A 15,000-nucleotide genomic window follows, 5' to 3' on the forward strand; every position below is an offset into this window, starting at 1 on the left:
TAATGCTAATATGTGAGGAGCTCAGTAGTCATCTTACCATGTTGATGAGCTGAGTGTGCACGATGTCCTCCACTAACGCTGCAGTCTCATGGAGGGGCCTTCTGGAGTCCCCGAGGGCAAACCTGCAGATTACAGAGAGATATGGAGTTAAAACTATGCCTTTTTACCTTACGGTGCAGAAACAAAAAGATGCAATATGATGAACAAAAAAAAAGAAAGATGCAATGATCTGAAACATTTTAATGCACTGCTAGCCGCTTGTGTTTTAGACACATACAGTATTGAGACATGATAACGTTCCAATTGGTTGACACCTAACAGCGTCATAGCTCATCGCTTTTTTACCACCTACCACTTAACCAGTGTCTGCAGTGTATGTACAGTTGCTGGCCATCACTGAGGGTGGCAGCCTGGCATTTTGAGGTCACAGACTAGTGATTGCTGAGCCACAAGGTCAAAGCCACTGGGTCAAAGTGCCACTTTGGGGGTTGATGTGTTAGCACCACATTATGTTTCTTGGGTACCAAGTCAATCTACTTCCTCCTGTCTTTTCCTGCAGCTTCTGGCCTACTGCCTCGGTGTCTCATGGCCTCCTTGGAGAAAACATTTAAGTTTCCCTGCTGTCAACCATTGCAGAATGACCCTTTTCGTGTTCTTTCTCCCATTCAACATCCAAATTTCAAATGAATGAGTGGCCTTTGAATTGTGTACAAGATATTGAGTGACAACTTCGATCATCGATGCAGGGATTAAAGCAAAAAAAAGTAATCTGACTGAACTTTTTTACCGGTTAGGCACCCGATCGAGTATCACTCCGTAACCCTACGAAAACCAATGTAGCCAGGCTCTGCCCTCATGACGAAACATACATGCAAGGAATGGTGCCAGAGCCAGCGGCATAGGCAGACGGGGCAGTCGCCTAGAGCAGAATAGGCCTATGTCTTGAGGGCGCCAGTAATACCAAAAAGTGCCACAAAATCAGAACTTCAACCAACATAAATCTTTACACTTCACATGAACAATGAATATTCATTATACACTCAGTAGACCTATATAGACTCAGTATGAGTGTACCTGTAGGTACTAGATCAGATGTGCTCAATCAGATGTAGGCCTACAATGCTATGTTTACAGATGCCAATTTCTAAATACAAAAAAAGGAAAGAGGGCGGGCAGGCCTAGGCCGCTCACCAGATTGACTAGAACTGGCCGAGAATGGAGGGATAATGGATACTATATCAGACTGCAAAGATTGAACTGAAATTTGGGGCATGTTTTGGTTATTTCCTCTTATTTCTACCCATTGTTTATGAATTGTTCACAACATCATGCAGAATGGATTCACAATGAATGCTGCTTCAAAATGGTAGCTGATCTCACAGAATTATTGACTTGGAATTGCAATGTGTTGATACAGTGAGTGATCCCATTATGGGGTTTTTTGTTGTAGTAGTAGGCTATATTTTGTCTTTCACATTAGAATGGGCAAACACTGTTCTGGTGAAAGCACTGGTGCGCATTGCTTGCAGTTGTATTTCGGACATTTAAAAAGCCCTGATCATAGCAATCAGAGGGAGAAAACTAGCTTTAATTATTTGTATGTTTTTCACCCTTCGGCCTTTTTCAGTATTCATCCTATTACAAATAACTTGTTGACGTTTACAAACAGGGTGCGGTATGTCTACCTCTGTGTTCTGCCGTTTTGAAAACTACTGGCTTTTTTGCTTCTCGATGTGCGGTGCCAAGCACACGCTTACCATTGATTTAAAAAACGTCCCCGATTATGCGCCTGTGTTCTACAAGCTGACAGGACGCAGCAGACACGACAGTCACAGACCTATCGTTTACAAAGGTAACACACTTTCCCAAGCTTGTCGCGCAGCTTTCCACTCGAAATCAAGGCAAATCACCCACCCATCAGTCCTGAGTGCGCAGTGCGCAAATAGGCTAACTGAACTCAAACGAAACGCATAGTCCGAGAAGATGGGCACAGACGTTGAGCCACTCAAAACAAGCGCACACACAACTGTTGCTGCTGCACACTATTCCAGTTAGCAGAAATAGCGTCACACAGTAACCAGCCTTGAAAGTGAAACAAACGTCGAAACGGCATTTATCGACCATGAGTCCACCCATCAGAACACTGCTTCCCAGAACAAGAAGTGGCATAAATTGGCTCTGCCAGGGATAGCCTATCCGTGACCCAAATGCAACCCATTTTTAACTTATTTCTTGAATATATATATCGGCAACAACAAAGTTAATCTGCTATGAGTACAGATGAGACTGTGAATTATCCATTGTCAAAAAGACAACTAGCTCTACACGCAGCCAGTCAAACGCGCTAAACTTTGAGGATGAAACGCATGGTAGGCTATCCTAGTTAGCTGCCATAGTCGTCCCATTGGGGCTATGAATAATGCTAGTAAGAGTCACAATGCTTAAAAGGCAAACCCTTCATGAAAAGGACATCATACGCAGTCGAAGTAAACTATTCTTTTTTTTTCTAAATATCTGCCACGGCAGGTGCAATGATATGGAAACGTCACTGCACTTTATACATTGTATTACAATTATTTTCTTTTCTGCCATCAGCAACAATTTTGGCAATTTATTTTTTTAATCTCTCGCGTTGCGCTGCCACAGAATTGTTGACCGCTCGTGTACTTTTTTTTGGAACACGGAAGAACAGGGGATGACCCAAAACTAGGCTACTGATGAGTGAATGTTGTATCACACCGCCAATGGTGGAGTGTATAGCCTAACTACATCCGTAGGCCTACACCAAACACACCTCTCGTCCCCTTCTCATGACCAGGAGTGCTCTCGATTTGAGTTCAGTTGGAAAGTAAAAATTGTAAATTAATTGACATAAATTATACGGACGGAAATCCGTCCAAACGAAAATCCAGTTGACGGAATTCCGTCGTAGCGACGGAAAACTTTAATCCCTGTCGATGACGTCCAGTCTCACATCACAAGGTCAGAGTGTTACGGAAGAGACATGTAGTACATTAGATAGTTACAGTTCACTGCCACCGACCCACCTAATCCAACCTGGGTAATCGGAGGCTGTTAGTTTTCGGGGTCCGCCCATATACAACAGGTGCAGGTGAACAAGCAGGCGGATTATCACACGGGAAGGCCGCTGGGTGAGAGGTAGGCCGAGAGTCTACCCTGCGGACTACGGAACCTGTGGAGGACCTTTATTGCACACCAGGACACGGTCTCGAGAGAGACCACGGGACTTCCTCCTCCTACTCATCCCAAATAAACTGCTACTAACCAATCGCGTGGGTTGCCCTACAAGAGGGCCATGGCGAAAGCTAGCCGCTTCTAGTAGGTAAGTTAACACTAACTTCCATTTCTCCGTAGAGCCGTACCTTTTACACTGTCAAATTATTACACCACAGGCACTTTAAGGCTTAGTCAGGTAGGGTGATGATGGGTCGAGGACACAGGTGAGGATGGGAGGAATTGGATTGGCTTGCAGCCTTGATATTACAGGGAGAGATGGAGATGGAGTGTGCATGTGTGTGTGTGTGCGCGTGCGCGTGTGTGTGTGTGTGTGTGTGTGTGTGTGTGTGTGTGTGTGTGTGTGTGTGTGTGTGTGTGTGTGTGTGTGTGTGTGTGTGTGTGTGTGTGTGTGTGTACATATGTGAGTGTGTGAGTGTGTACGTGTTCATGGTTGGGAGATGGAGTGTGCATGTGTGTGTACTGCGTGGTTGTGTGTGTGTGTGTGTGTGTGTGTGTGTGTGTGTGTGTGTGTGTGTGTGTGTGTGTGTGTGTGTGTGTGTGTGTGTGTGTGTGTGTGTGTGTGTACATGTGCGAGTGTGTGTGCGCATGTTCATAGTTGGGAGATGGAGTGTGCATGTGTGTGTATTGTGTGGTTATGTGTATGTGTGTGTACATGTGTGAGTGTGTGCGTGCTGGTTGGGAGATGGAGTGTGCATGTGTGTGTATTGTGTGGTTGTGTGTGTGTGTGTGTGTGTGTGTGTGTGTGTGTGTGTGTGTGTGTGTGTGTGTGTGTGTGTGTGTGTGTGTGTGTGTGTGTGTGTGTGTGTGTGTGTGTGTTTGTGTGTGTGTGTGTACATGTGCGAGTCTGCGTGCATGTTCATAGTTGGGAGATGGAGTGTGCATGTGTGTATGTATTGTGTGGTTATGTGTGTTCATACTTGCGAGTGTGGGACAAGGGAATGCAATGCTGCTACTGTTCTACCCTCCACATTTGTTTCGTCGATGACATGTGTCAGGAAAACCTTTTCAGACATCATTAAAACAACTCCCCCAGAAAATAAAGACTGAGAGACCCCTTTCCCAGCTGAAAGTCGAAACCCACGAGCTTAGTTGTAAACATCAACAGGCGGCGATTCCCTCTTTTTTTTAATACTGTATTCGCATTGCGCTTTGCCAGAGAGCTGTTTACAAATACTGGAACCCTTGACGTTCACAGTTTTTTTCCCACACGCTTGCTGCCAAAAGCTCCCCACATTTCACTGTGCTTAATATCGACACAGTGGTTTCATCCAATAGAGGAGAAAAACCACACGGCGGTCACACAGCCCCGTTTTTAAAAGGAGGGAAAGATTGAACGCGCAATGGGAAGTGACCATGGGAAGCAAGCTCAAAGCTTAATCTGCGAGTGCCTTCATTAACAGACGAGAGTGACGTATTACTCACAATTACTCATTGCAACCCTATCCAAAAAAGACAAAAAAAGAAAAGCTAAAAAGAAAAAAAAGCCATAATACTATAATCAGGCGCCCAGTCAATGAGGATGTCTTTTAAGACATATGGTTGCTGAAGCTATTACATCTCGAAAGTCTCTTTCATTGGATCTTAATGATGTCCCCTGGGCATGGCATATGTAAGAACAGCCATCCACTCTCTTAATACTCGTTGTTCTGTATAGGCTGTACAAAACTACACTACTGCAAAGCAATATTTAAAGAGAGTTTAGTTATATAAGAAATATTTCTAGAATATGTACGTACTGAGGTTCTCTGCAGTGTATATAAGAGCAACCTCCTGGACACAATCTTCTGCAACATATTAGTTGATTCAAACTGCACTGATGTACACATTATGTTAACTGATGAGTGAGATGCTTTCAGTTTCATTGAATGTACGCACTGTATGCATAGTTTACATTATCCATGCGTATGGTGACAATAAAGGGCATTCTGTTCGATTCTGTATGTTTGTTGTTTCTGTTTCGGATTCTTTGGTACCTACATAACCCACGCATTGTCTCGCAAAACAGCCCCAAGTGCTGCCCTGTATTCTTTGGAAGATGAAATAAATGTGCACATTTACGACGTCAACAGCAGTTCCATTGTTTAAAAAAAAAGAAAAGAAAAAAGAATAGGCCCATTCGAGGTACCATACCCCCCATGCATGTAGTACTGTATATCGATACCATCTCATGTCCTGTCTGCAGTACCGCCAACAGTGGGGGACAAAGGGGTATATTGTCCCGGGACCAGGGAGACAGGGGGCCCAGAATCGGGTCCCCATTGCATTGTATGTATTTGGCTGGGGCCTTTCAGACGACTTCGTCCTGGGCCCGGCCAAAGCTGTCAGCGGCCCTGCCTGTCTGCACAGCACAGTGCCACTCCAGCAGCAGGCACCAAGCAGCATGGAGGAAACTAGACCACCCTGAACCTGGATCAGGAAGCAATTCACCGCACGCAGGAGGAAGCCAAACGAGGAGAATATGGGTGGCAGATGGCGTCGGAGACCATTGTGAGGTTACGTTATTAAAGCTAATCTGTTCCTTATCAATCGATGCCGACCCCCCCCCTTGCCAACCTGAAGGACTTGAGTTGCTGTAAGAGTGGCGTCTTTGAAATAGGTGAGTGTAAAGAGAGATATTCCGATTCCTACATTAAATGCGGATCTTGCTGCGTCGATCCATAAGCAGATCAAAAGACTAATTTTGAGTTGTGAAACAGACAGACAGACAGACCGACGACAACTTTACAGATATGCCAGCTGTGTCTCTCTTTGTTATGAGCCTAAAATGACATATAAAGGGACGTACAGAAATCACCTACCCTTGAGAATTACAAAAAAAACCTTGCCATACATCTGGATATTGGATATCTCAGGCATAACCCTGTCAATTAACTTTTATTACATCCCTGTTTCGTTCTATTCTTCACATGAATACATTTTTAATCCAAATGACTTCCAGAAGAGATTCAGTAATTCGCTCCAGTCGCATAATTTATTCCACTTGTTTGGTCACAAAGCCGTTTCAGTTCAGACCAGGAAACTCTCTAGACAACAGACCTTCTAGGGAGCTCGGCCGACGGACTGGACAACGATCAATCATTTTTTTTCCCTCTTTCCGCACGACGATGGAAACCTCTTTTGTCTGTTGTCTCAACGACTCTTCCAAAATAAAGTGCAAGTTTATGGGGCTGGACAAGTTCGGGTTTTAAGAGACGCAATCAAGAGGCTTTGATAGAACACAATTAAGAAGTGCCGGGGAAGCAGGGAAAACAACAACTGCAGAGACATGAAATATGGACCAATAAACAGCACAAACAATAAACCAAAATTGTGAGCATGCTACCCCCTCCCACCCCCGTCCCTCCTCCCACCTTCAGAACCCCCCCCTGCCCCCAAAAGCAAGTCAACATCCCCCACCCTCCACCAACCCACTCCCTAACTTTGATTTCCAGTCTACGACCACAACAGTTCTTAGTCGCAGGCAGCAGTAGCTGTAGCTAAAGTCGCCTCCGCTCCGTCACTCGCTCGCTGCAGACGATGACTCCTGACAAGCATCTGTTTACGCACAGCAGCCATGCTAGCGAGGAGGCCTGCGTATCCAGCACCAAAACAAAAGACAGCCAAATCACAATTGGATTTCTAAAAGTGACTGTGTATTTGGATAGAGCTTTGTGTCCAAAATGCATACCGTGAAGCGGAGGGCCTGTGTTTATTTACTTGTGGTGTGGGGAAGGCCCCCTCTCTCGCCTCCCCTCCCCTCAGTGTCACCAGTAACTCCAGGCTTGGCGCAGAATCACAGAGGCCCGGCGAGGGGGACGGTATAAACACATTGATTCGACAACCCCCGATGCCTCGGAAAAAAGTAAAATAAAAAACCCTGTACAATTAAATTCCAAATATACAATGCAGAAAAGTATACAGACACACACACAGACACACACACAAAGACAAACACACACACACACACGGCCCTGCTGGCTGCTGACTAGCTGCCTTGCCAATATCCATGGCTTTGAAAGCGCATATGATCTATTTAAAGACAATGATAGGGAGCCAGCGTCATGGATAGAGCTATAAGCTGCTCCTTATCAGTGCATCTGCACTCCACTTCTTCTGAATCTCGCGAGGCTCGTTTGAATTAAAGCCTATGGGGCTGGAGAGGGTCCAACCTCAGCTTTGTGACCCCTACTATCTAATGCCACATCCTGCCCTTTCTTTCATCGCTATGGTGTGCTGAGTGCTTTTAGGGCATTTAACACATTGACCCTGATAGTGTCAATGGGATAAGAAGTCAGAGTTGAAACACAGGCATTCTGAAGCAGTGTGTGCAGATGGAGAATGGGAACTGAGGGAAAACCATCAATAGAAATGCTTAGAAATGCTTAGGAATTGCTTAGAAATGCTGAATATCCATTGCGTTCTACATTCAACTGTTACAAGGCTGTGGGAAGAAATGCTGTATCTCTTAAATCACCGCATTCATTTTCATAACAAAACTATGGACGAAAATGGTTAATAAAAGAAAGCAGCTACTTAGTCTGGTACTTACAACTTGGTGACAGTAAAAGGGAGCTTTTTAATGACTCTTAATTGTAAACAGCACAAGAATGGCCACGCAATAATAGTTGTAGGGTTAACCCAAATGAAGGCATTTCTATTCAAACTGAGCAAATTTCCAGACCCAACCCGACACAATTAGCGGGAGGTTACACAAGAGCCAGACCTATTGTTTTAACAGTTGCCTTTTTATTTGTATATTTTGTCCGCAGTTCACAACTTCTTTCATTACACACACAACAACCACAGATGAATCACTTTTTGTGTGAGAAAAATAAAAATGGGATAATATGTCGGGTTTGGGCAAGGCCCGGCCTGGTCCACAGCGCTCTGCTACCGGCTTTAGGGGCTCGACGGGGCCGGGGCGACTAGATTCATCCTGTTCCATCCGAAACTCCTCTTTATCCAAGTGTAAGCAGTAAAAACTCCACCACGGAGCACTTTCACACCCAAGATAAACGTCAGGAAAACAAACCCTGCTTACTTTATGGACACTTGTGCGGGTGAGCGTGAAGGACCAGAGCCGGTTGCTGGCACACGGCACAGCACTCCACAGCCTGGGCCATTTCAAGGTATTTAGGGGCCCTGGGCAAAGACGGACTTGGACCCTTGCTTTTTATACCTTTTCATACCATCGTGGAGGGGCCCCCTAGAGAGAGATTTTGATTGCAGTGTCGTTGCACTTTTCGGTCATTGAATTTAGGGAGGTGCTGCTACACAAACGAAGTTGTCGTTGCTGTCATTTATATACAAGTAAATAACCAGTCATTACTAGGGGGGCCTTTAATCTGGGGGCCCTAGGCGATAGGCTAGTTTGCTTGCCTGATTGTGACAGGCCTGACCAGAGCACAGCACACCACATCCCTGACAGAGAGAGGAGGAGGGATGAGGAGGGAGTTCTCTTCTTCTAACACAAAGTCCCTCAGCCCAGTCCAGTCTGTCTGTCCACCTAGGGGTGTTTACCTGGCCCTTTAAACATCAGCAAACGGAGAGTATGATGTCAAAGCCAGCGCCAGACAGGACATTTGGAGCATAACATAACTCGTCTATTCCAGGGATATTACAGGGAAGACTCCGCAATAAAAAAAAATGTTTTATTCCTCTAAGAAGGCTGTTTACTGATTCAGAACATGGGAGGTGGAATGTGTGTGCGTGCATGTCGTCTGTATGAGAGAGCTGTCCTACAAGTCCATCTTTGATCTTAGTCCTGTTAAATCAAACACCATGTTCTTCTTTCTATGTTTTATGTGTTCTTTATTTTGAAAAGTTTCTCTGTGATGTGCCATGTGATGGATGGCTTGCTCTGACTCACAGGAAGAGGTGTGGGTGGGTGGGCAGTCGGGCACACTGTAAACCGGAACAATCAGCATCTTTCGCACTGGATGGAACTTCAGCACCATAAAAAAAGAGTGAGGAAACAGGCACGCCAACAGGAAGGGCACTCAGAGAAAAGCTTTAGTACTTCTCCAGGTTTTTCTCACCATTTTTTTTTTCATTTTCAAATGCCTTTACAATGCGTGTGTCTCTGACTGGTCTCTGCCATGCAGCAGCTTTCCTGGCTGAAAGGCGTTGGGAGCGATTTGGGTGGGGTTTGGGTTGGGTTGGGCCTGGCCTAGCACGGTCTATTTTTGGGACTGTGGGGTGCTTGCATCCAGACAGCAAAACAGTCTTGAATTTTGATACAGGGGCCCCGACACAGATTGAAAGAGATTTTAATATTCCGTGCTGCTCAAAACTAAAAGATGGAGGAAGGGAAAAAAAATAGTAAGAGTAATAATATAATAATAATACAGATCAGACGGTTTAAGTGAGAGCGTCTCAGACGTGTGGTGCCATAAAAGCTGGCAGCTCAGCGGGGCACTGCTTTTTTTTTACTGCTCCAACTCCTACTTCTGTAAAAACGTAGAGTTTTTGACCTTGTTGGTTGTGTGTACATGTTCGACTTGTGTCCTGCTCAAATACACAATTTCCTTAAATCTGTCTGTTTAAAAATCTGTAATGGTATTGGCAGAGACTGTCCGAGAAAATAAACGCGCCGGGCGGCTCCAGTCATAACTGAACGGCAGAGTTTGTTATTTCGTTCGATGCATTGGCAGGCAATATTGAGACCTTCAGCACTTATTATGGAGAGCTTATTTGAGTATGTCTGGTCAGAGGGAGCGGTTCCATGTAAAAACTGAAAATACTATTGCAACCGGAGCCTGACATATTAGCTCCATACATAAATGACTTGGCACGGGCCCGGGGTGCCAGAGTTTAGTCCAATTCTGCTCTGGCTTGTCCATATCTACCCCCTTCCTTGAAAAAGCCTAATGATCTCACTCTGCCAGGGGTTCCCAGAGACGGGCCGATATCTAAAATTGTTTAAATTTAGGGGCGGCTTGGCAGACGAGGATCAACCTAATAGAATTTCCCTGAATTGATATACGGTCTGCATAGTATTGTCATAACCATTCAGAAAGGTATATTGTCTTTTTTCTTTCTTTCAGAGAAGAAAAGCAAATCATCTGTCTTTTTTATCCTGTTTGTAAAAAGACAGCAAGACAAAGGTGACTGACAAAGAGACTGTCTGCTGTCCCATTTGAAATACATGTCTAGCCTTAAGACACACCTCATAAATTATCAACACAAAACACAGAAACAACTGAATATGTGGGGCACTTTCATTTTCAACCAGAAAGAAAAAAAACTCTGCAAAGAAACCAGCTGGACTTGAGTGCTCCCTAACATATGAACCCAGTTCCACTTTGTCCAAAGGCCTCGGGAGACTTTACTTTATAACAAACACATGTTACCTGCAAATCACTGTTGCTCTTGCAACCTGAATAATGACGATAAGTGGGTGATTATTGATATGTGCTCTCTCCCTCCGCTCTAATCACATTAAAGCTTAGCGTGTTTTCAGAGAGATAGGGAATCAAAAGGGTGCGAGGCGTGTTAAAGCCACAAGTATGCTGTGGGGCTTATGCCTGCCGACCAGGGCCTAGAGTGGCCTGGATATGGGAGTCCGGCTGAGCAGGACTTGTGTGTGCACCTTTCATCTGGAAGCCCCCTGCTTTCTTAAGAGGAATAACTCTACTGCACAGCAGTACCACAATCTATAGTGTAAACCCCTGGCAAAACATCCGCCTCAAGCAGGCTATTTAGATTCAATAAAGATATGAACTAATAGGGTCTTACAATCTAAAGAGTAAGACAACTGCTGGGAAACATGGGCCTCTGAGTCTCCATTATGAGAAAACATTCATGAGGTTTTGAGTATCCATTATGTTTCCCTCTTTTTTTAAAGATTTTTTGGGGGCTTTTTATGCCCTTATTGTGACAGGACAGTTACAGAGAGACCGGAAATGATCAGGGAGAGAGAAAAGGGGAAGGCTTAGCAAATTACTTCAGGCCGGAATTGAACCTGGATCGCCGGTGTAGCAGTCGAGTGCCCAGCTGTTAGAGCCACGGCTGGGCCTCCGCTGTGTTTCTAACTCGATGCACACCAATGCCGTCATGATCTCTATTCAGGTGTGTACTGTACCTTGTGGGTTTATATGGCCTATAGTCATGTCACAATTTAATGTGTTTTTTTCAGTCTGTGTTGTTCAATGTAAATAGAAAACTTTGGATGCGCACAGCTGGGAACAACATAGGGTTCAAGATGGGTTAGCCTGTTGTCTCATAACTACAGCAGAGGTGAGTTTACAAAAAATGCAAGCAGGGCTTTAAGGAACAGTTTATTCTTGAAAATGCCTTAATGCCAACAGCAAAAATGTTCTGATGTACATTAGCCTCTGTGCCAAAACATGTTAAGCAAGTTTTAATTGGCTAAGATCTTAAAACTGACCATTTTGTTTAAGTTTTAAAAAGGGCAAAAATTAGCAAAATTTATGTGAACATATTCGAAGATATGACAGTGGGGTGCATGCACCGTTAGCATAGCTGTACTGTATAAATACAATGAGTTTTGTAGGCCATCATGGCCAACCACACTGGTGCGCGAGTGGCCAGGCGGAGGCCACATAATCATCGTCTCTTCATACGGCTTGGCTTGGCTCTGTTTACGCAGATTTTCTTTACACTTCACCATCTGCGTACACACTACAGCTGGGGAGATGTGTAGTTTGTACGAGAGCGGGTTTGTGTTTTTTGGTCTATTGGGTAAAAAATTAGGGGGAAAAAAAACCAAACCATTATAAGTAGACTAACACCAACACAAGACCACAGCAAATGGTAAAATTAGGGTGCACGCCACACCCACACGACCACTCTGTCAAAACGCAATACCGCTAATAAGGTGACAGTTGTCCGTTGCCTGGAAAGCATGTACAATCATGTTGTCAAATGGTATATACTCCGAATAAGGCCCAGAAAATAGGAGGTCTGGGGGATTTTTACTCCTATCACTCACAGCCCAGTTAAGATACCAAAGCACTTCAATAACAGGATATGGTTGGCTATTGGTAATTTTGAAAATACGCACAAACAGCACTTAAAATCAACCACAGCTTCTGTGAGTAAAAATGGTTCAGAGAGGCTGGTTAAAACCGCCCACTTCTCTGGGATTTTTTTGGGCTCTTTTTCCCCCCTCTCTCCCGTTTAACTATATTTTTCCTGTTATGAAGTTTGGTTTGCTAAAATTGTCCTTGTAAATCTGTGGAATGTGCTTAGGTAAATGAGTCGATGTCATAAACTGGGGACAGGGTGCTGTGTGTAAAACACTTTCATGTAAAAAACTGTCGTCAAAAGGGCTCTGCTACCCCTGCGTAGCACTGTTCAAATCAGTCATTTAAGTTTTAACAAGTGAATTAAAAATTATTGTCACCCAACCACACCCAGACTGAGACTGAGAACATGCTGTTACCATCTGCTGGGGGAGATGCCTTGAGTCGACTCTCACACGCACACGAGCGCACACACACAGACACACACACAGACAGACACACGCACACATGGACACATGCACGCACACACGGACACGGACACGGACACGCACACGCACACGCACACGCACACACAAACAGACACACGCACACTCATGGCTAATCCTGCCGTGTTTTTTCTGTCTCTGCTACTGACTCCTGCTTGCCTCCCACACTTTAGTCATTGTGAAATTTCTCAGTCTAATTACAATGAATTACAGTGGAAAAATGCAATACAAAGGAACATGTAAAATGTGGGACTTTTAAAACCAATTAACTACAGGCTCCTAAACTCCTAAACACACACACACACACACACACACACACACACACACACACACACACACACACACACACACACACACACACACACACACACACACACACACACACACACACCTCACACAAACAACTCACACACACACACACACACACACACAAACAACTCACACACACACACACACACACACACACACACACACACACACACACACACACACACACACACACACACACACACACACACACACACACACACACACACACACACACACACACATGCACACATGCATGCAAGCACGCAAACTTGCACGCAAATACAAAACACACCAAATGACACTGGAAGCATACAGCATGATGCATAGAGACAAAATCACTCATGAGATGCTTTCCATATCCCACACAGAGTTTGAAGTGAATGAGCAAACGAATGGCTCGTCATGAAATATAGACACATGTGGGAGGTAGGTGGTGCAGAATGGGGAAGGGTGGAGGTAGGGGGGTGGGAGATGTGGTGGAGGTGGTGTTGGGGGGGGGGGGGGAACTGCCTCCCTCCCCTTCTCAGCACGTTAAAGGGTGTGGGCCCAGTGATGGAGTGCAGCTCTCTCACTGTTGCCCGCCCCGGTGACAGGATAAAGCCCTGTGCTCGGCTCGCTTCCGTTCAACATGTGGACGGAAGGAGGACGTTCGTTCGTTTTGCCTTGTCTGGAACAACAGGTCCAGGCTAAAGCCACATCCTCGAAACAAAAAAAAAGAAAAAAGAAAAAGCCACAAAGGCATAAGCACCTGCCGCCTGCCCTGCCTAGCCTAACCCGAACTCCACTCCAACGCTTGGGCAAGGGTTGCTTCCTTTCCATTTGGATACCATGCTTTACCTAACAAACGAACAGAGAAGAAACCGCCTGGAAAATACAGCGCTGCCGCGCCGTCCATCAAGTCCACTAGACGGTGTCTTTATGAACTTAATGGTTTTTGCATCACCTGAAAGAGACACACGGTTGTCGGCCAAGAAAGGCAATTGAGGATATCGCGAGGGGAGAGGCAATGACTAGTCCCTCAAACAAAGGAATACGTTGATAGAAGAAGAAGACGAATAACCACATGCATAATATATTAACGTATCCACGGTTCAACCGTAATTATCTAGCTCTCAATAAAGTCTGACTCACTGACAGCGCCGGGGCCTTGCCTGAGCTGGAGGTTTGGCTCTGGTTGAGGCAATAAAGTAATTAAAAACTTCACTAAGGTGATTAAGACAGCTGAGTCACACGGGGGAGCTGCAAACGTTTTTGCCATCCTTTAGTTACAAGCCTCCCGCAAACAGCCACCCGACAACAGAAAGTCAACACCAGACCAGATCGGCAACCTAGACTCGAGTCGAGTCTCACCGGGCTCCCTGACTGGGTGAGTGCCACCTCATCCCTAGGCGGCCTGCAAGCGAGTGAGCGAGCGAGCCAGTGAGCAGCCATGTGGAGCCTGCCAGCCTGCCAACTCTGGGCCCCTCTCCATTCTACCTCTCTCTCCCTCCCTCCTTCCCTGCCAGCCTGCCTCCTCTTTCCTCTCCCTCCCCAAACCTCCCTTCCCCACCTCCGCTCGCTCCCCCTTGCCTTCAGAGTGGTTCCATATGCGGGCGGCCCGTGGGCGACTCGCAGCGAGGCCCGAGCCCTGATACACTCCAATCAGAGGTCAGGCCAAAAAAGGCTTCTGTTGCAAGTATGGAGAGCAGGACTGAGAGCACCGAGAGAGAGAGAGCACAGAGAGAGAGAGAGAGAGAGAGAGAGAGAGAGAGAGAGAGAGAGAGAGAGAGAGAGAGAGACACTTCATATGTCCACCTCATTACGGTCGACTCGCCGTCATGCTGTAAACCACAATGGACAGGCGTCTCGACCGACAGAGGAAGTGAACCCATTACCAGATTATGCAATGTTTTTACTCCAATCACCCGGGGGTGACACTGAATAACTTTTTGCTGAGGGGCTGAAGTGGCTGGGGCCGAAAAGAGACACGTCGGTAACTAGTG

The 15,000-nt window shown here is 45.6% G+C and overlaps 1 protein-coding gene across 2 annotated transcripts in view; it reads right to left on the minus strand.

Moving 5' to 3' along the window:
• The window catches only part of supt3h (SPT3 homolog, SAGA and STAGA complex component), a 146,344-nt gene that overhangs the window by 82,432 nt on the left and 48,912 nt on the right, over positions 1–15,000 (minus strand). For both annotated transcript variants that reach the window (XM_063184487.1, XM_063184486.1), the window contains exon 3: positions 38–122. In XM_063184487.1, the coding sequence (XP_063040557.1) occupies positions 38–122 (85 nt within the window). The remainder of the gene's footprint in view (positions 1–37; positions 123–15,000) is intronic.

Source organism: Engraulis encrasicolus, chromosome 19 (assembly GCF_034702125.1).
Source record: "Engraulis encrasicolus isolate BLACKSEA-1 chromosome 19, IST_EnEncr_1.0, whole genome shotgun sequence".
Taxonomy (NCBI): Eukaryota; Metazoa; Chordata; class Actinopteri; order Clupeiformes; family Engraulidae; genus Engraulis; species Engraulis encrasicolus.